We start from the raw sequence: 24,178 nt of genomic DNA, 5'->3' as shown, positions 1-24,178 counted from the left end.
TTTATAAACTTATTTACAGAGTTGTGATGTATTCTCTTAGTTTTGCGGAGAAGGCGGTGATTGACTTGGCTTCTTTGATTTCTAGTGGCAATGCATTCCACCTTTTAGCTGCTACAAACTTAAAGCTGTTTTTTGCTAATGTAGTCCGAGCCTTTGGAAGTACTAAGTTAGTACTAAGAGGAACTTCATATAGAATAAGAAAGGTCGAAAATGGAATAAAAGAGGTGTTGCACAATCATGTATCACATGGTTCAAAAAACGGAAAAAAGGTGACAGTGAACGTTTTACCGTTATTGTAGAAAACAGATTGCAAACAGTTTACCCACAGTCTCAATAGGTCCACAATATTATTTTGAAACTCGAAATAAGTTATTCCAAATGTGTTATCTAAAGTATCCACTATCATCGGCTCATTCAAGCAACCACCATGGATTGTCATAATATTCAATTACCATGGACTGTGATTGGCTACCATGTAATGCCATTGCCAACTATGGATTGTGCTGCCATGACTTGCGATATTGCTATATTCCTGACAGTAGTCATATAAGCCGATAGTCTGGCCTCCATGCCCATGCACAGGTGAGAGCCCAGCCACAGGTGTCCAACACGTACACCAGAGCGCTGCCCCACCCCACCCCCTGTAAGTGTTGTTAGGTAGCATCATCAAGTCTAAATGGAATCCACTCACCTCGCCGTTTTTTCCGAATGCAAGTGTCCGTGCCTCCATGTCCAGCACGCATGTGAGAAAATCCCCCTGTGTGTAGCCGGACAGCGTCAGGTTCTGCTCCCCATTGTGGTACAGGTTGCCGCTATAGGCACGGTACAGCCACATATCCGGCGAAGAGCGGTGACTGTCATCAGTGATGGGGTAACGTGCCACGCCCACACAAGTACCCTCATTGCCGCGGTTCTCCTTGGCGATGTGGAACTGCAGGAAAGGTTACCGTCGAAATAAGAAGTGTGTTTGCATCAAAGATATTCAACAACACTCGTCACTCCCCTGCGCCACACCTTGCAAAAGGGTTCAGCCACACTCACCTCCCACTCGTACAATCCAGACTCGATCCCGATACCCGCGAATCCATAGCCCCTACGTGCGATGCTGTGGACTAGCATGCCCTCCCCCCTTAGACACCACATCCTACTAATGGGCGCATCGACACTCACCTTCCACTCTTACAATCCAGACTTGATCCCGATACCCGCGAGTCCATAGCCCCTTCGTGCGCTGCTGTGGACTAGCATGCTCTCTTCCCTTAGACACCACATCCTACTAATGGGCGCATCGACACTCACCTTCCACTCTTACAATCCAGACTCGATCCCGATACCCGCGAGTCCATTGCCCCTACGTGAGCTGCTGTGGACTAGAATGCCCTCCCCCCTTAGACACCACATCCTACTAATGGGCGCATCTACACTCACCTTCCACTCGTACAATCCAGACTTGATCCCGATACCCTCGAGTCCATAGCCCCTACGTGCGCTGCTGTGGACTAGCATGCCCTCCCCCCTTAGACACCACACCCTAGTAATAGGCGCATCGACACTCACCTTCCACTCGTACAATCCAGACTCGATCCCGATACCCGCAAGTCCATAGCCCCTATGTGCGCTGCTGTGTACTAGCATGCCCTCCCCCCTTAGACACCACACCCTACTAATGGGCGCATCGACACTCACCTTCCACTCTTACAATCCAGACTTGATCCCGATACCCGCGAGTCCATTGCCCCTACGTGAGCTGCTGTGTACTAGCATCCCCCTTTAGACACCACACCCTACTAATGGGCGCATCTACACTCACCTTCCACTCGTACAATCCAGACTTGATCCCAATACCCGCGAGTCCATAGCCCCTACGTGCGCTGCTGTGGACTAGCATGCTCTCTCCCCTTACACACCACATCCTACTAATGGGCGCATCTACACTCACCTTCCACTCGTACAATCCAGACTTGATCCCAATACCCGCGAGTCCATAGCCCCTACGTGCGCTGCTGTGGACTAGCATGCTCTCTCCCCTTAGACACCACATCCTACTAATGGGCACATCTACACTCACCTCCCACTCGTACAATCCAGACTCGATCCCGATACCCGCGAGTCCATTGCCCCTACGTGCGCTGCTGTGTACTAGCATCCCCCTTTAGACACCACACCCTACTAATGGGCGCACCTACACTCACCTTCCATTCGTACAATCCAGACTTGATCCCAATACCCGCGAGTCCATAGCCCCTACGTGCGCTGCTGTGTACTAGCGAGCTCCCTCCTTCAACACCACACCCCACCAGGTGGTCTGCATCAAATACGACGTCTTTTAGAGGGATGCGCTCTGTGCCTTGGCTGGTTGAAAGCTGCTCGTCCTCTTTGTCGGGCTGTTGAAGTGCCGCAGAGTTCCACATGTACTGCCCAATCAAGCCAAACAGCACGTGCATCACCTGGGCAAAAGGTATAAAATGGCGTTGAAGGTAAACTAGCACGGTAGAGGGCATTTTAGCGTTATTTCGAGGAGCTTTGGAAGGTAAAATGAAAGCGAAAAATGAAAAAAAATATAATTACCAAGGTTCCCTTAATAGCATTTGATCTCACCAAAAAATGTATCATAGACATGTTTGCGCTCTTTTGCAACACCGGACAAGTCACGTACCATAGACATGTTTGCGGATTTTTGAAAGACCGGACAAGTCACGTACCATAGAGATGTTTGCGGATTTCCAAAAGACCGGAGAAGTCACGTACCATAGACATGTTTGCGGATTTTTGAAAGACCGGACAAGTCACGTACCATAGAGATGTTTGCGAACTTTTGAAAGACCGGAGAAGTTACGTACCATAGAGATGTTTGCGGATTTCCGAAAGACCGGACAAGTCACGTACCATAGAAATGTTTGCGGATTTCCGAAAGACCGGAGAAGTCACGTACCATACAGATGTTTGCGGATTTTTGAAAGACCGGACAAGTCACGTACCATAGAGATGTTTGCGGATTTCCGAAAGACCGGACAAGTCACGTACCATAGAGATGTTTGCGAACTTTTGAAAGACCGGAGAAGTCACGTACCATAGAGATGTTTGCGGATTTCCAAAAGACAGGACAAGTCACGTACCATAGACATGTTTGCGGATTTCCGAAAGACCGGAGAAGTCACGTACCATAGAGATGTTTGCGGATTTTTGAAAGACCGGACAAGTCACGTACCATAGAGATGTTTGCGGATTTCCGAAAGGCCGGAGAAGTCACGTACCATAGAGATGTTTGCGGATTTCCGAAAGACCGGAGAAGTCACGTACCATAGAGATGTTTGCGGATTTTTGAAAGACCGGACAAGTCACGTACCATAGACATGTTTGCGGATTTTTGAAAGACCGGACAAGTCACGTACCATAGACATGTTTGCGGATTTTTGAAAGACCGGACAAGTCACGTACCATAGACATGTTTGCGGATTTTTGAAAGACCGGACAAGTCACGTACCATAGAGATGTTTGCGGACTTTTGAAAGACCGGACAAGTCACGTACCATAGAGATGTTTGCGAACTTTTAAAAGACCGGACAAGTCACGTACCATAGAGATGTTTGCGGACATTTAAAAGACCGGACAAGTCACGTACCATAGACATGTTTGCGGATTTTTGAAAGACTTGACAAGTCACGTACCATAGACATGTTTGCGGATTTTTGAAAGACCGGACAAGTCACGTACCATAGACATGTTTGCGGATTTTTGAAAGACCGGACAAGTCACGTACCATAGACATGTTTGCGGATTTTTGAAAGACCGGACAAGTCACGTACCATAGAGATGTTTGCGGACTTTTGAAAGACCGGACAAGTCACGTACCATAGAGAGGTTTGCGAACTTTTAAAAGACCGGAAAAGTCACGTACCATAGACATGTTTGCGAACTTTTAAAAGACCGGACAATTCACGTACCATAGAGATGTTTGCGGACTTTTGAAAGACCGGACAAGTCACATACCATAGACATGTTTGCAGATTTTTGAAAGACCGGACAAGTCACGTACCATAGAGATGTTCGCGGACTTTTAAAAGACCGGACAAGTCACGTACCATAGAGATGTTTGCGAACTTTTAAAAGACCGGACAAGTCACGTACCATAGAGATGTTTGCGGACTTTTAAAAGACCGGACAAGTCACGTAACATAGACATGTTTGCGGATTTTTGAAAGGCCGGAAAAGTCACGTACCATAGACATGTTTGCAGATTTTTGAAAGACCGGACAAGTCACGTACCATAGAGATCTTTGCGAAATTTTGAAAGACTGGACAAGTCACGTACCATAGAGATGTTTGCGAACTTTTAAAAGACCGGACAAGTCACGTACCATAGACATGTTTGCGAACTTTTAAAAGACCGGACAATTCACGTACCATAGAGATGTTTGCGGACTTTTGAAAGACCGGACAAGTCACGTACCATAGAGATGTTTGCGAACTTTTAAAAGGCCGGAAAAGTCACGTACCATAGACATGTTTGCAGATTTTTGAAAGACCGGACAAGTCACGTACCATAGAGATCTTTGCGGAATTTTGAAAGACTGGACAAGTCACGTACCATAGAGATGTTTGCGAACTTTTAAAAGACCGGACAAGTCACGTACCATAGACATGTTTGCGAACTTTTAAAAGACCGGACAATTCACGTACCATAGAGATGTTTGCGGACTTTTGAAAGACCGGACAAGTCACGTACCATAGAGATGTTTGCGGACTTTTGAAAGACCGGACAAGTCACGTTTCATAGAGATGTTTCGCATTTTTTAAAGAACGTACAAATCACGTACCATAGACACGTTTCGAACTTTTGTAAGACCGGTGGTTATGAGAGTGGTACAAAAGCTCAGTGGTACCGCCTTCATACCCAGGTCAGGTCAACTAAGGATCTTTTTAAGAGGTGTAGAAACCATGGCTTTTTACATTAGAGACTGTGAATCCCTTGTCTTCTCGGATAAAGACGTTAAGCCGGAGGTCCTGTTTATCACCGCACATCATAAATCTGTATTGGGGTTCTTGGTAACAGAACCGCTGGGAACGCTGTTATCTTAAGTGACAGGGCTTACATACTAACTCATCCTCCTTGTAAACTGCATGGAGCAGTCCATATCTACACACTGACGAGTAAAGCCAGCTACACGTGAAAGCCGCATTGTCACCAGTTTACTTCCGGTCGATTACGTTTAACGGAAAACGCGAAAAATATTCCAAAATATAGAAAGCAGTGTGTCTTTTGGAAGTTTCTTTGAGGATGTGATTGATAATTTAGAGCGGATGGCCTGTTAAATATCTCGGATTCTAATAGATTCTTTTGTTTTTTAACGGTTGAGGTTTCCGTCGGACCCCCGAAAGTAAACTGGTGACAATGCGGCTTGAAGTGCATTTAATCATGACTCACTGTTAAACTCAATGTTATTTCATTGATTTACCATAGACATGAGGTCAGCGTGCTGCTGCTGCTGGCAAACCGGAAGTATCACTTCGAGCAGGTTAATCGTCAGCAGCCTCGTCCTCATACTATACACCACAGCCTCGTTTTCATCCTTAGAGGGCACCGCAATAATACTGAGCAGGGCATCCAGCCAATGCTTTGTCACCATCTTGGATCGGACTGTCACGGTGGACGCAAAACGGCGCAGGAAGATCAGAAAGTCACAGAGTGCTGTCTCCGCCACTCGTCGTTCCTCGCATGCGCTGAATACACTCTCTGTGTCTATCGGTGAGTGAGTTTCTCCCGTGCGCTCGCTGGAGGCAGGGCTCAGGGTGTTGTCTGCAGAATGTCTGCCGGCTGCTTGCAGCAGGGTCTCTAGCTGCTTCGAGTGGAGGCCGACCATACAGTTGACAACATTGTCAGGGAGCTTATCAGCGTGACTTCTGCAACAATCATAAAGGGCACAGGTTCAAGGCTTTTTCAGACTTCTATTGTCGCAAGGAAGTATAAGATTAAAGCCGCATTGTCAGCAGTTTACTTCCGGTCGATTACGTAACAATCTCTGATGATTTTTAATGGAAACTGCGGAAAATACTTCAAAATTTTAAAAGCAGTGTGTCCTTTGGACATTTCTTCGAGGATTTGACTGATAATTTAGAGCGGATGGCCCGTTTTATAGCGCGGATACTAATAGATTCTTTTGTCTTATGACATATGAGGTTTCCGACGGGCCTCCGGAAGTAAACTGGTGACAATGCGGCTTTAAATGCTTAATAATGCATCGTGTATTTTTCGTTTGAAATGATTGAGATTTTTCTAATGTGCAGCAAAACGCATAGACATGAGTCCAATCAGTAACAAAGCTAATCTCTGAATCCGTGTCCATTCAGTTACAAGGCTAATCTCGTGTGCACTAGAGATTAAACCCATGCGAAATTTGAGCTGTCCAACTAAAATTTAAACCTGATCGCACACGTGCGCCTAGTAAATATCACGAGCTAGTCAGGTTTTGAGTTAATTAGGTTCTGTTAATTAGGTCCAAATCTGATAGAAATCGAACTTAGTTCGACTAAATTGGGGATTGGGTTTATCCGTGCTGGCCGTGTTGTACTGCACACTACCATGAAAATCCCTACCCAACAGTGATGGCTATAATCTGGAGTAATCTGCTGCTGGCCACTTGCACAATGATTGGCAACTGGGACTTGCCGCTGGCATTGGTGTTCTGGTAGGGACTGGGTTGGGCCGCGACTAATCCGCGATGGCACATCGAGTACAGTATCTCAGGGAGATTACAGGTGACAGCGAGGGAAATGTCTGCAGGCCGGGACTTGTTGCTGAGCGCAAAGACTGTCTGAAGTTGCTGTCTGTCTTGAGCACCTGGTGATTGTTAAGGCAGTTGATTGTTGAAATCCTGATTACGTTGTAACACTATAACCATAGCAGTACAAATCATAGTCACAGTTGTCAACACAACTACAAACATCAACAACAACAGTACCATCATCACTACCACAGATATTAGCATTACCCTTACCCCACAAAACTAGCATCAACATCATAATTAATATTACAATTACCATCACCATCACCACCAATACTAGCATCACCACCGCCATCAACACTAGCATCACCACCATCACCAACACTAGCATCACCACCATCACCAACACTAGCATCACCACCATCACCACCAATACTAGCATCACCACCATCACCAACACTAGCATCACCACCATCACCAACACTAGCATCACCACCACCATCACCAACACTAGCATCATCACCACCATCACCAACACTAGCATCATCACCATCACCAACACTAGCATCACCACCACCATCACCAACACTAGCATCACCACCACCATCACCAACACTAGCATCATCACCACCATCACCAACACTAGCATCATCACCACCATCACCAACACTAGCATCACCACCATCACCAACACTAGCATCACCACCACCATCACCAACACTAGCATCACCACCACCATCACCAACACTAGCATCATCACCACCATCACCAACACTAGCATCACCACCACCACCAACACTAGCATCACCACCATCACCAACACTAGCATCACCACCATCACCACCAACACTAGCATCACCACCATCACCAACACTAGCATCACCACCATCACCAACACTAGCATCACCACCATCACCACCAACACTAGCATCACCACCGCCATCAACACTAGCATCACCACCATCACCAACACTAGCATCACCACCACCATCACCAATACTAGCATCACCACCATCACCAACACTAGCATCACCACCATCACCAACACTAGCATCATCACCATCACCAACACTAGCATCACCACTATTGTGGCTTGGGTGGTGTTCATTACCGTAATTATCAGCTTGTGTGATAGTTGTTATGGACACTCACCTCTATTGTGGCTTGGGTAGTCGTCACTACTGTTCACCTCTTGTAGCATACAAACAAGGTACTTGTACAAGCGGTGGACAGCTCCTTGGATGGACTCCTGAACTTTGGGGCTTGATGCCTTGATATCGTCCTAGAACAGCAGAGGTTAGAATCAACCCCACATACACTCCCTAGAAGAGACACAACTAGGGACTGTTTATCTGTCATGGCAACCATACTAGTCCAATACTCTGACAAATGCATGCATGGTGTTGTAATGCCTTGATATCGTCCTAGAACAGCAGAGGTCAGAATCAACCCCACATACATACACTCCCTAGAAGAGACACAACTGGGGACTGTTTATCCGTCATGGCAACCATACTAGTCCAGTACCCTGACAAATGCAGGCATGGTATTGTTCCCTTCCATTGTTTTACCTTATTCTCTAATACGCTCCAGTGGCCGAAATTGTTACAGACAACGTCATGCATAAATTTGTCGGTGTAACTCTTATGATAACTGGGTATTGTCTATACATCGTGGCAACCAGGAAATCAATCATGTTCATGGGGTTTTATAGTCTACGAAACGCAAATCATATCAACGCACCTGATAATGAAGAAGATGAACATGATCTGTTATCTCCGGCGGAGTTGTGCCCAGTCCTTCCAGGCCAAGGGCACCCGAGAGAAGCTGGAGTTGTGTAGAGAGGAGCAGGGACCGTAGATTGACAGTGGGAGGGGAAACGGTGCCTTCTTCCGGTTGCAGAAGTGACAGGATGTAGTTCAGTCCTTCTAAACGCATCTACAGATGACAGATTGTTTATTTGTAAACTCGTAACCAGGCATCCTTTTCCCAATAACTTCACATTAACCGCCAAAGCCGCCATTCTACGCTCCAACACAATACTGAATCCACCAAAGAATCCATTTCTATTTTCTAATTCAAGCAAGTAACTGAGATACTTTCAATTAAATTAATTAAGAACAATATTTTTTCAAGTAATTACGTTATTTGTGATTGTGAACAAATATATTTTTTCAAGTAATTACGTTATTTGCGATTGTGAACAAATCAGACGCAAGAAAATTGAAATATTTGTCTACAAATAGTATTTTTATATTTTTTCTCGAATTTTATAATTTAGAATTGATTTGTATAACCGAGTGGGAGGTGAAGGAATGAGGTCAATCAGAAATCCTCCCCCCCCCCCCTATAGGGGAGTATTCGCTTGTCACAAGTTTATCACGTCGCTTGCTTCAGTCGCGTGAAGTCTTCAACAAGACATTATCAAACCTTTTTGAAGGTGAGTTTTACCTTTTAATGTCTTATAGCCTGCCTGTAGCATTAATACTTGGTCACTCCTTTCTAAATTTTGATATAAAAGAACAAAACCCATCGCATTTTCTCCCTAGATTTTAACCTAAAAGATCGGGCGAGTGTCCACATTCATTGTGTTGGGGGCCGTACTGTGCCAAAGTTATGGTAATACGATTTGTCATATGTTTTTCGTATTAATCCCGACGTAGTTATAGTATATTACTTAAGTTGGCACTAATGATCTTTCGGTCGAAGATCCCAGCGTCGTAGCCATCTCAATAGAAGTTTTAGTTCAAAGGTTCCCCACATCAAGTTTGTCTAATAAGCTATATTACACAAAATAAACAACCCTTACATACAAATATAAAAAAACGTTTGGCAAAACCATGTTTAAAGCCGCATTATCACCAGTTTACTTCCGGAGGTCCGTCGGAAACCTCAACCGTCAAAAGACAAAAGAATCTATTAGAATCCGCGCTATAAAACGGGCCATCCGCTCTAAATTATCAGTCAAATCCTCGAAGAAACTTCCAAAAGACACACTGCTTTTAAAATTTTGAAATATTTCCCGCAGTTTCCGTTAAAAATCAGAGATTGTTACGTAATCGACCGGAAGTAAACTGGTGACAATCCGGCTTTGAGTGTAACTTATAAATGCTTTTTGTTTCTTGGCCAATCGAAATTCCAGTGTCAACAAAGACATTTTTGACATGGCACTTGCCGTTAGGTTGCGTAGTTCTTACACAAAGCATTACTTAATCGTAGATGGCTATGTCCAAAGTTTTCTTTTTTCTTACCACAGCTCTCTGTTGCTGTGATCCCATTGCATTCGCCACAATAGCGGGATCTGTAGTCACGTGCACTTCGTCGTTGTTACCCGTCAGGATGTCTGGCGGTGTGATGCTGGTGTCTTCGAGTATGAAGTCCACTACGCTGGTCGCTAAGATCTTGACCACTGGGCGGGATTTGGTTGGAAGACGGGTTCCCTTGGCGGTGCCAGATGTGGACCGCTCGTGTCGAACTCGGATGCGTCGAAGAATCTCACGAACCGCCTCGAGTCTCCTCTTCTCAACTATGGCCAGCGAAAAAAAATATATATAATAATTTCAAGTGGTCCTGTCAGCGGCCATTTTGTCAACCTAGCAGAGTATGCATCACGCTATCTACTATTCCTTTGTTTTCCATTCCCTATCGGCTTTTTTCACGCTTTTTTCAGCGTCTCCCTTTCTTTCGCAGGTGAAAGTCCGCTTAAAGAAGGCCAATCAAACAGTCATTTTATGCTCCCGCTTATTCTAGCGAGTAACTTAGATACTTTTAATAATAAAAAAATTCGTCCTTTAACTTACCAGACTTTAATCGTGGATTGTTATTTTGAAGTTTTTTTTCGCGTACAGACCGTTGTAATTTCCGTTGTAAACAATAACAAAGGAGGGGCTAATCGACACTCTTTAAGTAGTACGAGATAGAGATAATGTGTTTGCCTACCTTCCTGCTGGTTTTGTACCATCCTGAACGCCCCGTGTTCGTCTTCCTGCAAGAAAACAGGTAAAACGCCGTGGTCACCTAGGAATGGGAATCGTCTATCTCTGGAAAACAAGTAAAACCGCCGTGGCCACCTAGGAATGGGAATCGTCTATCCCTCGAAAACAAGTAAAACCGCCGTGGCCACCTAGAAATGGCGACCGAAAACTGTTTTATCCCTCGAAGAAAAGTTAAATGCCTTGGATTTGAGCACCGGGAACTGTCAAACTGACAAGTCAAAACATCGTGCGATACATAGGAAAGGGAACTTGGAACTGTCTATCCCTCAAAATCAAGTCAAAACGCCGTGGACACCTTGGAATTGAGCACCGGGAACTGTCAAACTGACAAGTCAAAACATCGTGCGATACCTAGGAAAGGGAACTTGGAACTGTTTATCCCTCAAAATCAAGTCAAAACGCCGTGGACACCTTGGAATTGAGCACCGGGAACTGTCAAAATGACAAGTCAAAACATCGTGCGATACCTAGGAAAGGGAACTTGGAACTGTCTATCTTTAATAGTTATACTCCTAAAAAACAGTTAAGACTATACTAGGAGTTGAAAAAGAAAATACAATATGTAAATACAAAAGAAAAATATAATAATAATAATTATCGGCCATCGGAAAAATAATTTAGGTTAAATTGAAAATGAAGCATAAATATATATTACTTGAAAATTATTGAAATTAGATATTTGATAAAATTAAATAATTAATTATATATACATGAAATTAAAATTATCATCAATAGAGTGAATGCCATAAATGCATGAAACAGCCAACCAACAAGAATCAACCCAAGCGCGAAACAAAGAATCTTTGCCTCACCCTTGAGCCAACTCCCGCTAGTTTGGCAGCCGCTCCATGCATCCATGGCATGCACCCTAAAGATCAGAAACTAGTAAAATAATGTCAGAAACTAGTAAAATATGTTAATTGTTAATGTAAATGTTAAATAAAAATAAATATATCTTTTCATGCATATATATATCAATAGGTATTATTAATTGGTTTGGACTTTTAATAATAAACTGTCCTTGAACTTAGCTAACGAATCTGGGATTGTAGATAAATTTATACTGTTCCAAGTTCTTATAGTTCTTGGGTAAAATGAATATTTATAAGTGTCATTCAATGTTACAAGTTGATGGAAGGGCGCGCAGTTGGGTTGTCTTGAGACTCTTGTGATAGGTGTTACTTCGGGTGGAAAAGATATACCAACAAGGCCATTGTAGATTTTATAGAACATATGTGCTTGATTTAATTGCCTACGTTGTTCCAAGGATTCCCATCCTAGTGAGTTGATCATAGGAGAAACACTACTATAGCGTGAGTAATCATTGAAAACAAATCTTGCTGCACGTCGTTGAATCATCTCAATCTTGTTTATATTACATTGTGTATATGGATTCCATGCACTGGTGGCATATTCTAATTTAGGACGAACAAGTGTTCTATAGGCAGAGTCCTTTACTTCAGGAGAACAACCAGATAGAATGCGTTTCAAAAGGCCAAGGGTAGAATTTGCCTTTTTGCAGATGTTATCACAGTGTTCGTTCCATGATAGATTATCAGCGATGGTTACTCCTAAGTAGGGGGTAGAAGATGCTTGGGTTATACATTTTCCATCCATGGAGTAAGTAAACTTAACAGGTATTTTCTTTCGAGTAATTCCTAAATGATAACATTTAGAAACATTGAATTTAAGTTGCCAAGTTTTTGACCACACAGATAAACGATCGAGGTCTTGTTGTAAAGCTTGACAGTCCTGTAATGAAGCTACCTCTCTATATAATACACAGTCGTCTGCGAATAGACGAAGGTTAGATTGTATAGATGTTGAAATGTCATTAATAAACAATAGGAATAACACTGGGCCCAAAACAGAGCCCTGAGGCACGCCAGACACTACAGACTTGGATGAAGAAACAGTACCATTGACTGAAACACTTTGTTTGCGGTTTGATACAAATGCTTTGATCCAATTGAGCATATTACCTCTGATTCCATAAAAATCAAGTTTAATGAGCAGTCGTTGGTGCGGGACGGAATCAAAGGCCTTTGAGAAGTCTAATAATAAAACATCAGTTTGGCCACGAAAATTAATAGTTTTTGCCCAGTCATGAATTGCAGAGATTAGTTGAGTTTCACAGGAAAATTTTTCCCTAAATCCATGTTGTTGGTTGATAAGGATATTATGAGATGACAAGTGTTTGGCCATATGGCTGAGAATGATGTGTTCCATTATTTTACAGCAAATAGAAGTTAATGAAATGGGTCGATAATTGGCTGGCTCAGATTTCAAACCCTTCTTGTGAATCGCTGTGATTAAAGCATTTGACCAATCAGATGGAATCTTGTTGCAGTCAAAAGATTGTTGAAAAATGAATGCTAGCCAATGTGATATTGATTGGGAAACTTCTTTCAGAACATTTGCAGGAATTTCGTCGGGCCCGCATGCCTTCTTGGGATTTAATTCAGATAATTGCTTACAGACTCCTTCAGCAGAAATGTGAAGATCTGGAATTGATGAATATGGTGAATTTCCAAGAACAGGTGTTGGTAGTTGTTCTTGTGTAAATACTGAATGGAAAAAAGTATTAAGAGTTTCAGCTTTATGTGCGTCTGTCACAGAAACAGAGGAATCATTGTTCTTTAAAGGCGGGATGCCAATAGACTCTGATTTGCTACTCCTTACATAAGACCAAAACTTTTTGGGATTATCTTTTAAGCTATTGCCTATGAGGATTATCTTTTAAGCTATTGCCTATCCCTCAAAATCAAGTCAAAACGCCGTGGACACCTTGGAATTGGGCCCGGAAACTGTCCAGTCACAACACAGTGGATACCAAGAATTCTCCATCCCTCGAAAATAAGTCAAAATGTCGTTGGTTCCTTGAAATGGGCTGTTTTCTCCATATGGTAACGACGACGCCGCATTAATTTCTGCGCGCATTAAAAAAGGCGGTAGCGTGCAATTACCTCGCTCCTAGGACTGTGTAGCGGGCTTATTCCCGGGGATATGCTCAAAGGTGTGTTACTTGCGCTCTCCTCAATGTGGAGTTGTAGTGGTTCCGGTCTCGGCACTTCAACAGGATCCCCCGGTGCAGCTTGTGGCTCACACGTGGCCTTGTTGGCAGTCGACATGAGCGCAAGGAATTCTGCGTCTTGAGGAAAGGAGGATTTGACGCCGAGCAGAAGTAACACGCACCGCTGGATCACTTTCTTGCAGGCGTCAGTGAAGGGCTGATCACTTGTGAGGTCACCTGAGGGAAATAGGAAGACAAAAAGTAGTCCAGGGTTGTTACCGTAACAGCTCTGGGGCTTATTTCTCGAAGGAGCAGGCCTAATAGGGAGAGAAGCTTAAAAGTCCCCTAGTATCAAACAAACTGTTTTGTCGAAATTAAATAGAATTTCTGGCGTAGATTACGAATATCGAGGCCTTTTTGCCCGTTTCGGCCTAAAAGTTGACATTTTGGTGATTGCAATTTGACTTCCGATTGAATATACGGCGGAAGTAAATTTACCCTATAGGTTTTAACATGTCCCTTTGCTGCTTTGATGTGTGAAAATCTTCTTTAGTTGTAAATAATAACAATTAGAATCAGCCTAGCTCCTTGCACTCTGTCGGGGATTGGTGTGATTGATGTGGTTTGCCGTGAGTCAAATAAGCCTAGGAAGAGCTTCCTGTGACCTTACGACTTGATTTATGAACGGCTCTGGTCAGGCTGGATATGAATGATAGATTGGGGATTTAGGATACAACTGATACAATGCTGTTGGATTTTCCACATACCCATACCTATCTGTTTACTCTCAGCTCGGGAGCACTCATCGCCGCTGACTGATGCCTCAGACTGCAGGCTCATTGAGCGACTTAGGGCGTCGTTTGTCAGCGACAAAGCGCTCCCCACACCTCCCTTGATGGAGAGCAACTGGCTTCTTAGTCGGTACACACAGCGGTACACGTCTACCATTTCTTTCGATCTGGCGCAATATAAAGAAATGTGTTAAGTATGATTCCATGGTGATGATATACAGGTGAGCTGAGGGGTACCCCAAAATGGTAAAAGTAGCGTCTCTTAGCTTTTTGTAAAATGACAGATAAAGTATCAAAATAAAGCCCGGATCCTCTAGTTAAGCTCTTTTATAAAACTCTGGATCCACCCCTGCTTGCTAGAAATGTCATATAAGCTGGCAGTAGTCCTGATAATGAGTGAGGACACTAAAATTGTAAATTACAGCGTGGCGGAGTGCCACAAGCGTCGTAACAATTGTTCCTCCTTCAGTCGACAAAAACTTATTTGTGTGCATTTGTACTTAAAAGGAATAGGTACAGCCAATCTTGAGCAGGTTGCCCACCCATTCTATACGCAGTGAAAGTGCATATAAAATGAGTCACGTGACATTTGGAACGCAGGAAATGTCTTGATAGTTGGGCAACCCCTTTCAAGATCTGCCGTGTATCCTGTGCACAACCCCTTTCAAGATCTGCCGTGTATCCTGTGCACAACCCTTTCCAAGATCTGCCGTGTATCCTGTGCACAACCCCTTTCAAGATCTGCCGTGTATCCTGTGGGCAACCCCTTTCAAGATCCGCCGTGTATCCTGTGAACAACCCCTTTCAAGATCTGCCGTGTATCCTGTGCACAACCCCTTTCAAGATCTGCCGTGTATCCTGTGGGCAACCCCTTTCAAGATCTGCCGTGTATCCTGTGCACAAACCCTTTCAAGATCTGCCGTGTATCCTGTGGGCAACCCCTTTCAAGATCTGCCGTGTATCCTGTGCACAACCCCTTTCAAGATCTGCCGTGTATCCTGTGGGCAACCCCTTTCAAGATCTGCCGTGTATCCTGTGCACAACCCCTTTCAAGATCTGCCGTGTATCCTGTGCACAACCCCTTTCAAGATTTGCCGTGTATCCTGTGCACAACCCCTTCCAAGATCTGCCGTGTATCCTGTGCACAACCCCTTTCAAGATCTGCCGTGTATCCTGTGCACAACCCCTTTCAAGATCTGCCGTGTATCCTGTGCACAACCCCTTTCAAGATCTGCTGTGTATCCTGTGGGCAACCCCTTCCAAGATTTGCCGTGTATCCTGTGCACAACCCCTTCCAAGATCTGCCGTGTATCATGTGGGCAACCCCTTCCAAGATCTGCCGTGTATCCTGTGCACAACCCCTTCCAAGATCTGCCGTGTATCATGTGGGCAACCCCTTTCAAGATCTGCCGTGTATTCTGTAGGCAACCCCTTCCAAGATCTGCCGTGTATATGTGTATGTGTGTATTATGTATGCCGTGTATCCTTACTTGGTTCTCTGCATAGCTACAGGTAGTAGTCCACAGTGCTTGAGGATGCAGGCGAAGGCGTAACGACAAGCTGTGTCCAGGATGGGCAGGGATTCCTTCGTATCCCATTCTAAAGACAACACGGAGATATTTAATGGGTCACGGATCGCCCCTCACTCAAGAGTTCAGCCCTTCATCGCACCATCCCTTTATGTCGGATTTTTTTTTTGTCCAAATATATTTGTAGTCCGAACATTTCTAGATTTAGCAAAACACGTAAAATAGAATGTGGGGTGCTCACTGTTATTTACCCTACCTCTAAGCTTGCTAAAAGCATTGAGCTGCTTCCAAATTGCTTGTCCGGCCTCAATGGTAGGCCCATGAGCAAGGTCAAGGAGGAACACCACATCGGATGGGATGCTTGAGCGTGCGTTCTCAATTGTGTCAAATACTGAGCCGTGCATCAAACTGGATAAAGAGCCAATCATTGCTTTTTCTGTAAAACAAAACCAACGGTTTCACTAAGCTACAACATAAAGGTATATTTTACATTAGGGAAGTAAGCAGGGGCGGAGAAGGGAGCGGAGACGTAAGATGCTTACTTCGCATGTGAAAATCGGCGCAAACAGAGAAGGAAGCGGAGAAGGAAGAGGAGAAGAAGAACGGAGAGACGTTAGAACGAGATCACATTTCTACGGTAGGCCCATATTCTACCCATGGCTTTCTTTATGAGTCACCACCCTTTTTTTATGTGAGACGACCACTAAAATTCTTAAGAAATGATATATCATTTCTAGTGAGCTGCCTAAAAGTAGAGTTGCTTGTCGGTTAACAAAATACGTATATAAATAAATGCAATTCCTGACTGATACACACCTAGGGCAGAATCTCTGTCTTCGAGTCCACAGCCCAACAGCGGAGCGTTCAGCCATTTCTCACATGCTTTCTCGTCTCTAGACAAAGGAGGGCCAGTCAGCATACCCCCTAAGACACGCCCTATAAATAGGGCACATGTACGCTGCAGGTCAACAAGCCACACCCATGACTGGGCCGGCTGTGGAAGGGCGATCGTTGCTGGGTCGATCTTCTGAGAAGTGCCTAAAACAAAACGACTGTTAGTTGCTTCATAAAGTACACCTTGCTTTGAAGCAATACTTTAAAAATCCCAAGAAATCTAACCCACTTCCGACACCAAAAATGTGTGTGGGTGGCTTATTGTCGTCTGACTAATCAGAAGTGAGAAATAAGGCGAGACTTGTTAAGATTTCTAACAAACATTCCATAAATATTTCCAATATGATAAATTCGGTACCTTTTAGAGTATAAAAACGTCCGTTGGTGCCATAATAAAGCGGTTAAACAGTATAAAATTATTTCAAATAAGTTAACACTATACTTCATATGTCATAGCCCGTAGCGCTTTATTTGTACCAAATAGATAGGCAAATAAGCGAAAATAAAAACTTCGTTGAGAGAGCTGTACTATTTCTGTTTATGTGTAAACAAAAACATTGCTTTTCAGGGACAAGGATTCAGCCATTTATACGTTATTCTTGAAACACTGACGGCTACAACATATAAATTGTCGAGTGCAACCTTATTTGAAATGGCTGTACTATGGAACCAATTTGATGTTGACACCACACAAAGAATAAGGAAACTTTACACACCTAGTACTGGCCATTCCAACTCCTGCGCCTCCATGATTGCTGCGGCAGGGAGAACCCGGTTCAGTTGATCAAACAACGGCAACAGCGAGGTGCAGACAGACAGTAGGGGCTGCACAATCTCAAATGACATGAGGGTCAGGGAATGTAGTACAAGGGACAACATGGAACCAGCTGGCGAGTCGTACAGAACGTCTAAAAGGGAACAGATCAAACAATGGTTAGTCTAACAGAATGCTCAAAGGGAATAGATCAAACAATGGTGAGTCGAACAGAACGCTCAAAGGGAATAGATCAAACAATGACGAGTCGTAGAGAATGTCTAGAAGGAAACAGATCAAACAATGGTGTGTCAAACAGAACGTCTAAAAGGGAATAGATCAAACAATGGCGAGTCGAACAGAACGCTCAAAGGAAATAGATCAAACAATGGCGAGTCGAACAGAACGCTCAAAGGAAACAGATCAAACAATGGCGAGTCTAACAGAATGCTCAAAGGGAATAGATCAAACAATGGCGAGTCGAACAGAACGCTCAAAGGAAACAGATCAAACAATGGCGAGTCTAACAGAATGCTCAAAGGGAATAGATCAAACAATGGCGAGTCGAACAGAACGCGCAAAGGAAATAGATCAAACAATTGGAGTCGAACAGAACGCTCAAAGGGAATAGATCAAACAATGGCGAGTCGAACAGAACGCTCAAAGGGAATAGATCAAACAATGGTGAGTCGAACAGAACGCTCAAAGGGAACAGATCAAACAATGGTGAGTCGAACAGAACGCTCAAAGGGAATAGATCAAACAATGGCGAGTCGTAGAGAACGTCTGGAAGGAAATAGATCAAACAATGGTGTGTCAAACAGAACGTCTAAAAGGGAATAGATCAAACAATGGTGAGTCGAACAGAACGTCTACAAGGGAACAGATCAAACAATGGTGAGTCGAACAGAACGCTCAAAGGGGATAGATCAAACAATGACGAGTCGTAGAGAACGTCTAGAAGGAAATAGATCAAACAATGGTGTGTCAAACAGAACGTCTAAAAGGGAATAGAACAAACAATGGTGAGTCGAACAGAACGTCTACAAGGGAACAGATCAAACAATGGTGGGTCGAACAGAACGTCTAAAAGGGAATAGATCAAACAATGGTGAGTCGTACAGAACGTCTAGAAGGGAACAGATCAAACATTGGTGAGTCGAGCCTCTACAAGGGAATAGATCAAAGAATGGTTAGCCGTACCGAACATCTACAAGGGAATAGATTAAATAATGGTGAGACGTACTTCTTATTTTAAAAAAAACGTGCTAACCATTATATAAATCTGATGGTTATTTCAACTTTCTAAGATGACAATGATCAACGAAATACGCGATTACGCAAGGCCAACGACGACGCAATCTTAGGCTCTAGCACAATCCCGACTAACATAAAACATCTACTTTTATCTGCAAATTCCAATCTTCTAACTAAAAAATGCTTTCAAACAAATTTCGTTTATAAAAGAACCAAACTTCAATCGAAGATTGAAGTATTCTAAAAAGTAAAATATTGAACTGTGGAATCCGTTGTATCGCGACCCGCGTTTTCAAAACGCGATTTGTTTTGGTTTTCTGTTCCGTCAGTTAAACCATTCTGAGCCAGTCTCGCTTTGTGCACTTCCTTGGCTATACTCTGGACGAAAAACAGACAGTGTCGCGACAGAAAGCCAGGCAACTGCACTAGGCGAGAGATGACAAGAATCTGATTGGCTTAGAATAATTTGACTGGTGGAACAGAAAATCCAAAAGACAAATCGCTGTTTTGAAAAAGCGGCGTCGCGATACAACGGATTCGACGGTAAATGAAAATAATAAGGTGTTCGACATTCTTCAATGCGGTCAGAGAAGCAGACGTACCAAGTATCCTGTCCCTCAGCCGAGAATAATGCGTGTCACTGCCATGCCCAACCAACAGACGATATACGCTGCCGAGAATTTCACCAGCGCATGGCAAGAACAAGGAAAGATGGCTTTGCAGTAGAGAGATAGCGGGACCAGACATGAATAACTCCTGGAAACAAGCAAAATAATAATGTATGTTAGACACAATTCTATCAGCAATGGCAAGAACAACGAAAGATAGCTTTGCAGTAGCGAGATAGCGGGGCCAGACAACTATGTCCTGGAAACAAGCAAAATAATAATGTTTGTTAGAGGGAATTCTATCAGCAAATAGCAAAAACAAGGAGATAGCGATGCCAGACACGACTATCTGAAAACAATCAGAATAACGAGGACAATAAGATGTAGATGCTGCCTATTGGAGTAGTATAACCACGGGACATTGTTGCTGGTAGCATGGTAACAATAAGGGAAAAGTGCTGTGGAAGTTTCTTCAAGGATATGACTAATAATTCGGAGCGGATGGCCTGTTACATAGCATGGATTCTAAAAGATTATTTTGTCTCTGATCAATTGAGGTTTCCTTCTGCCCCTGGAAGTAAACTGGTGACAATGCGGCTTTAATGTTGTAATGACTGGGTGCTAATGCTTTATCTTATGCTGCATTCACACCAAGACCATGTTTAGTTAAACAAGGTTTTTCTTTGCCTGATAACTTGCCAAGTTTCTCATTGTGTTGAATTCTTACTAGCTAAATGATCACTTAGTAACATGTACAGCACAGTCTATTCAGTTTTGTTCTTAGTTCTGTCCACTCTTGGGAGATTTAGATTTAAAACAGTTTAATTAAACCACCTTTAAACTGGTTTAAGAGCTGGTGTGAATGCGGTATTAGACTAGTCCATTACCTGGCCATTGTTGCTGGTAGCGTTGTGGCAATAAGCAAAGAGGTGTTTCTGCAGTGAGAGTAGTAAGTCGTGTATGTGTAGAGGTGGCGCCTCCTCACACTCCTCTGGGATGCTTTCAGAGCTGGTAGTGATAGACTTTTCGATGGATTCCAAACACCTCTCCTACGACATAGAAAATGAGTTATAAGGTTACCACAACATCACAAGATGTTCTTTACTGCAGCAAAATAAAATAACTATATTGTGGAGCTTTACAAATTTTGCCTTATAGTCAACCCTAAACTCCAAAAGATGGAAATTTTTATAATTTTTTCTCTATCTATTTCCTTCTAGTAAACGGCCAATTTTCATTAAACGTTAACAACAACAACAACAACAACAACAACAACAACAACAACAACAACAACAACAATAATAATAATAGACTTTTCTTGGGCCAAAACGTGCAATAAGAAGCCCAAAAACAGTGAATGGGAGTGAACAAGTTAAAGAAGGCCAATCGCGCCACCATTTTACACGAAAAAATAAATAAAATAAAACTTCACACAATATTTCCATCGGCTAACATGCACGTAACTGATATATTTTCAAGGAAGAGCATTATCTCCCATCCCTTTCAAGGGTTCCTAGGTATGCCTGCAGGCTTACAGTGTGGAAGGCAAGATTCCTGAGCAGCGTCTTCATAAGTACGTCAGCAAGGCTTGTACTGATGAGAGGCACCTCGTCTGGGCTGGCACCTTTGACGCTGAGGGTGAAGCCGAGTAGGGATGCCACGTGGGTGTGGTCTTGTATACTGGACAGGATGATCCCAAGCTGTTTACGCTGCCACCAGAAATAAGAATACAGTGTCAAATGGGTGGTTACGGGAAAAAAAAACACAAGAGTTCAAACGTTGACTAAATATGGATATGGGTTTTTGCAGTTGTTTTCGTTTGTGTTATTACTAAGCTGTTCCTGTTTGTTTGTTGATTTTACTGTTATTGTTGCTGTTTTGTAGTGTTGTATTGTTTTGCTGTCATCGTTTCATCCATAAATGCTGAACGCTTATTATCAACTGATTATGCTCTTGTGGTTGTACTTAGTCTTTAGTTTCTTCTGTAGTTCCAGTTATTCTATCTACTAATATTACCAGCTGCAATGATGGAAAATTCTTGTCATGCACTCATCATATGGAAACCAAACCCAAGCCATACCTCCCCAAACGTTAGTGACTCCCAGCTCTCGGGGGCCTGGGGCAACAATGAGTGGAGGACTTCCATCCTTTCGGGAAGGGGAGGTAGAAGCAGCGAAGCACCCGCAGACAGCGCATCATTTACAGCCTGAAGAAGAAACAGACACAGTTAGCCTCTTCTGCTTATCTTTGCACGGACAAAAAGGCACAATATAACCATCCAAATACACAGCTTTATCTTTGGATTTCAAGAGTCAATTGCTACAAAAAAAGCCCTCCAATAACAATAACACCTTTATCATTGCTTTCATTCAATATTGGAAGGCACATAATCACCTCGGAAATCCAGGGCGTCAAGTTGCAGGAGCGAGAACGAGGCGGAACAAGGCCGTGCGAAAAGGGATGGGGTTAGGGGGCGGGAACGAAGAGAAAGGAGCGAAAAGACGTCTTCTTCTTCCTTAGTAGTATAGTAAGAACAGAATTAGCGCTTTTTTGGAGGGAGGGACTCGTTTTTTCCTAATGCTATTGTCCTCACTCCTCCTTGCACCTCCTGTTCCATTGTTCTTACTCCTCCTAGTCTATTGTTTCTACTCCTCCGAGTCTATTGTCCTCACTCCTCCATGTACCTCCTGTTCCATTGTTCTTACTCCTCCTAGTCTATTGTTTCTACTCCTCCGAGTCTATTGTCCTCACTCCTCCTTGCACCTCCTGTTCCATTGTTCTTACTCGTCCTAGTCTATTGTTTCGACTCTTTCCTACTCCTCCCATTCCTTTGTTCCCCCGGGGTTGCCATGGCGACTGTTTTGGGAGGCGTCCCTTCAAAAAAAAGCGCTAATTCTGCTCTTACCATACTACTTTCCTTTCTCTTCTAGAAAATGGTAGGTTTCAGCAATCGTAAGTTAGATTCACAACAATAACACTAGCAATGTTGAATTGCTCCCCCTAAAATCTTCGCAGCATGTTGTTCGCTTATCAACCGATATCAACTCGAGCCAATCACCTCGAACATATTATAATATAATTATTATACTCTTATATATAGCAGCACTGTAGTTTTGCTCTACACAATTACTGTTTATAAATTGATTTGTGCATTTGATTGTGCTACAAGACGAGTCGTTGAAACCGTACAATTTTGATAGCCGCTGCCTGAAAAGAGGCAGCGGGCTACGCGTCTAGTATTTATCTCGGGCGTAGTTTTATTTTTCTCTCAAACTTTTGAATAGTCGGGCTGAATTCAAAGCACTTCGGGTGATCATACACCATTGTTTATTAGCTTCTCCAGTGAGGTGATTTACGTGCCATCCATTAAGAAAAGTACTAGTTAAATATAAAAGTCATGATGTTTTTCATCCTCTTCAAAGTTTTATGGCTTCACGCCTTGCTTTTTGCGACTCTAAAAGACCGCTTTTGTGTTTTGTCTGTATATTGGAAGAGTTAAAGAAAAAGACAAACACACACAACATTGAGCTCTCTTGCGATACCAAATTGTATTCAACGTGTAATGTGATTATCATACCGAAATACCAATTTACACCATGACTTAATAAAAATCAAAGTGGGTCAGATAGCTGATATTATAATGTTCTAGAGTTGGCAAATCAGAGGTCACAAAGAAAAGTCGACAGAAGTTTTTAGCAGTTAACAAAAGTTTGGGTACTCAAAACCAGGGTATAAAAAAGTGGAATACAATTTGAGTTGCAATAGGCTTAAATGCGCATCTTTCTGAGACATAGAGAATAGAAAATTAAAGAAAGAAAAATATGTTTTATCATCTTTTTCATCGATTTCATCTAATCCAATAAAGCAAATATGGCAAAGCCTTATAAAATAATACTACATTAAAGAGAAAAATTAATCTAAAATCGCCCATATTTGAATTAGATGTTTACCTATAGAGAACTTTATAAGCTTAACAGTGATATAATAAACGAATGTTCATTACGCCTCCACAGCTGCCATTTGGCAAGAAAAGCCGGGAGAGCCTCTTGAACATATATTTACTGAGGAACGTTCAAGTTTAATATTTCATTTTCGCAGATTTACTTTCTGTTAGACTAGTAATCTGAACTTCTATTTCATTTTTATCATGAAAACTCTGGAAGCGAAAACATATTCTTGCTTTTAGTCAAGAGTTCACAAAGAAAGTAAAAAACGTCAAAGGTTTGACGCTGAAAACATCAGTTGGACAAGACTACGTAAAACAAAAAACGCTTCTACATTGAAAACATCAGTTGAGGAAGACAATGTGATAAACCAAACATCTATATTGTAAGCATCAGTTGGGAAAGTCTACGCAAACACCAGACATCTACGCTGAGTAGTTGAAGTCTACGTAAAAAAACGCTTCTACATGGCAAAGCACTAAGGGAGGTCTAGTAAAATCACCAGCGTCGCAAACATCAGTAAATAATGTCTAAGTATAATTTCACCTGCCCCTACAGGACCGAGTGGACTAAATACGCGCGTATAACACACACTGAGTTCGCCATTATTGTTCTACTTAACGGCTGGACCATTCTGCCTGGCGTCCTCCTTAACGTAGTAGTCTTATACT

General features: G+C 42.9%; 1 protein-coding gene across 5 annotated transcripts in view; it reads right to left on the bottom strand.

Moving 5' to 3' along the window:
- Positions 1-24,178, bottom strand: part of LOC5517638 (probable E3 ubiquitin-protein ligase HERC1) — an 88,631-nt gene that overhangs the window by 48,976 nt on the left and 15,477 nt on the right. For 4 of the 5 annotated variants that reach the window (XM_048727499.1, XM_048727500.1, XM_048727498.1 and 1 more), the window contains exons 15-32: positions 21,644-21,769; positions 21,099-21,272; positions 20,451-20,612; positions 19,558-19,711; positions 17,661-17,852; positions 16,867-17,088; positions 16,307-16,486; positions 16,012-16,120; positions 14,498-14,688; positions 13,684-13,967; positions 10,662-10,707; positions 9,974-10,248; positions 8,466-8,660; positions 7,875-8,004; positions 6,595-6,838; positions 5,457-5,901; positions 2,193-2,447; positions 692-931 (exon numbers count right to left, since the gene is read on the bottom strand). In XM_048727499.1, the coding sequence (XP_048583456.1) occupies positions 692-931; positions 2,193-2,447; positions 5,457-5,901; positions 6,595-6,838; positions 7,875-8,004; positions 8,466-8,660; positions 9,974-10,248; positions 10,662-10,707; positions 13,684-13,967; positions 14,498-14,688; positions 16,012-16,120; positions 16,307-16,486; positions 16,867-17,088; positions 17,661-17,852; positions 19,558-19,711; positions 20,451-20,612; positions 21,099-21,272; positions 21,644-21,769 (3,624 nt within the window). The remainder of the gene's footprint in view (positions 1-691; positions 932-2,192; positions 2,448-5,456; positions 5,902-6,594; positions 6,839-7,874; positions 8,005-8,465; positions 8,661-9,973; positions 10,249-10,661; positions 10,708-13,683; positions 13,968-14,497; positions 14,689-16,011; positions 16,121-16,306; positions 16,487-16,866; positions 17,089-17,660; positions 17,853-19,557; positions 19,712-20,450; positions 20,613-21,098; positions 21,273-21,643; positions 21,770-24,178) is intronic. The other variant, XM_048727501.1, reaches the window with a different exon arrangement.

Source organism: Nematostella vectensis, chromosome 5, assembly GCF_932526225.1.
Source record: "Nematostella vectensis chromosome 5, jaNemVect1.1, whole genome shotgun sequence".
NCBI classification, from domain to species: domain Eukaryota; kingdom Metazoa; phylum Cnidaria; class Anthozoa; order Actiniaria; family Edwardsiidae; genus Nematostella; species Nematostella vectensis.
This window is presented reverse-complemented; position numbering and strand designations above follow the sequence as displayed.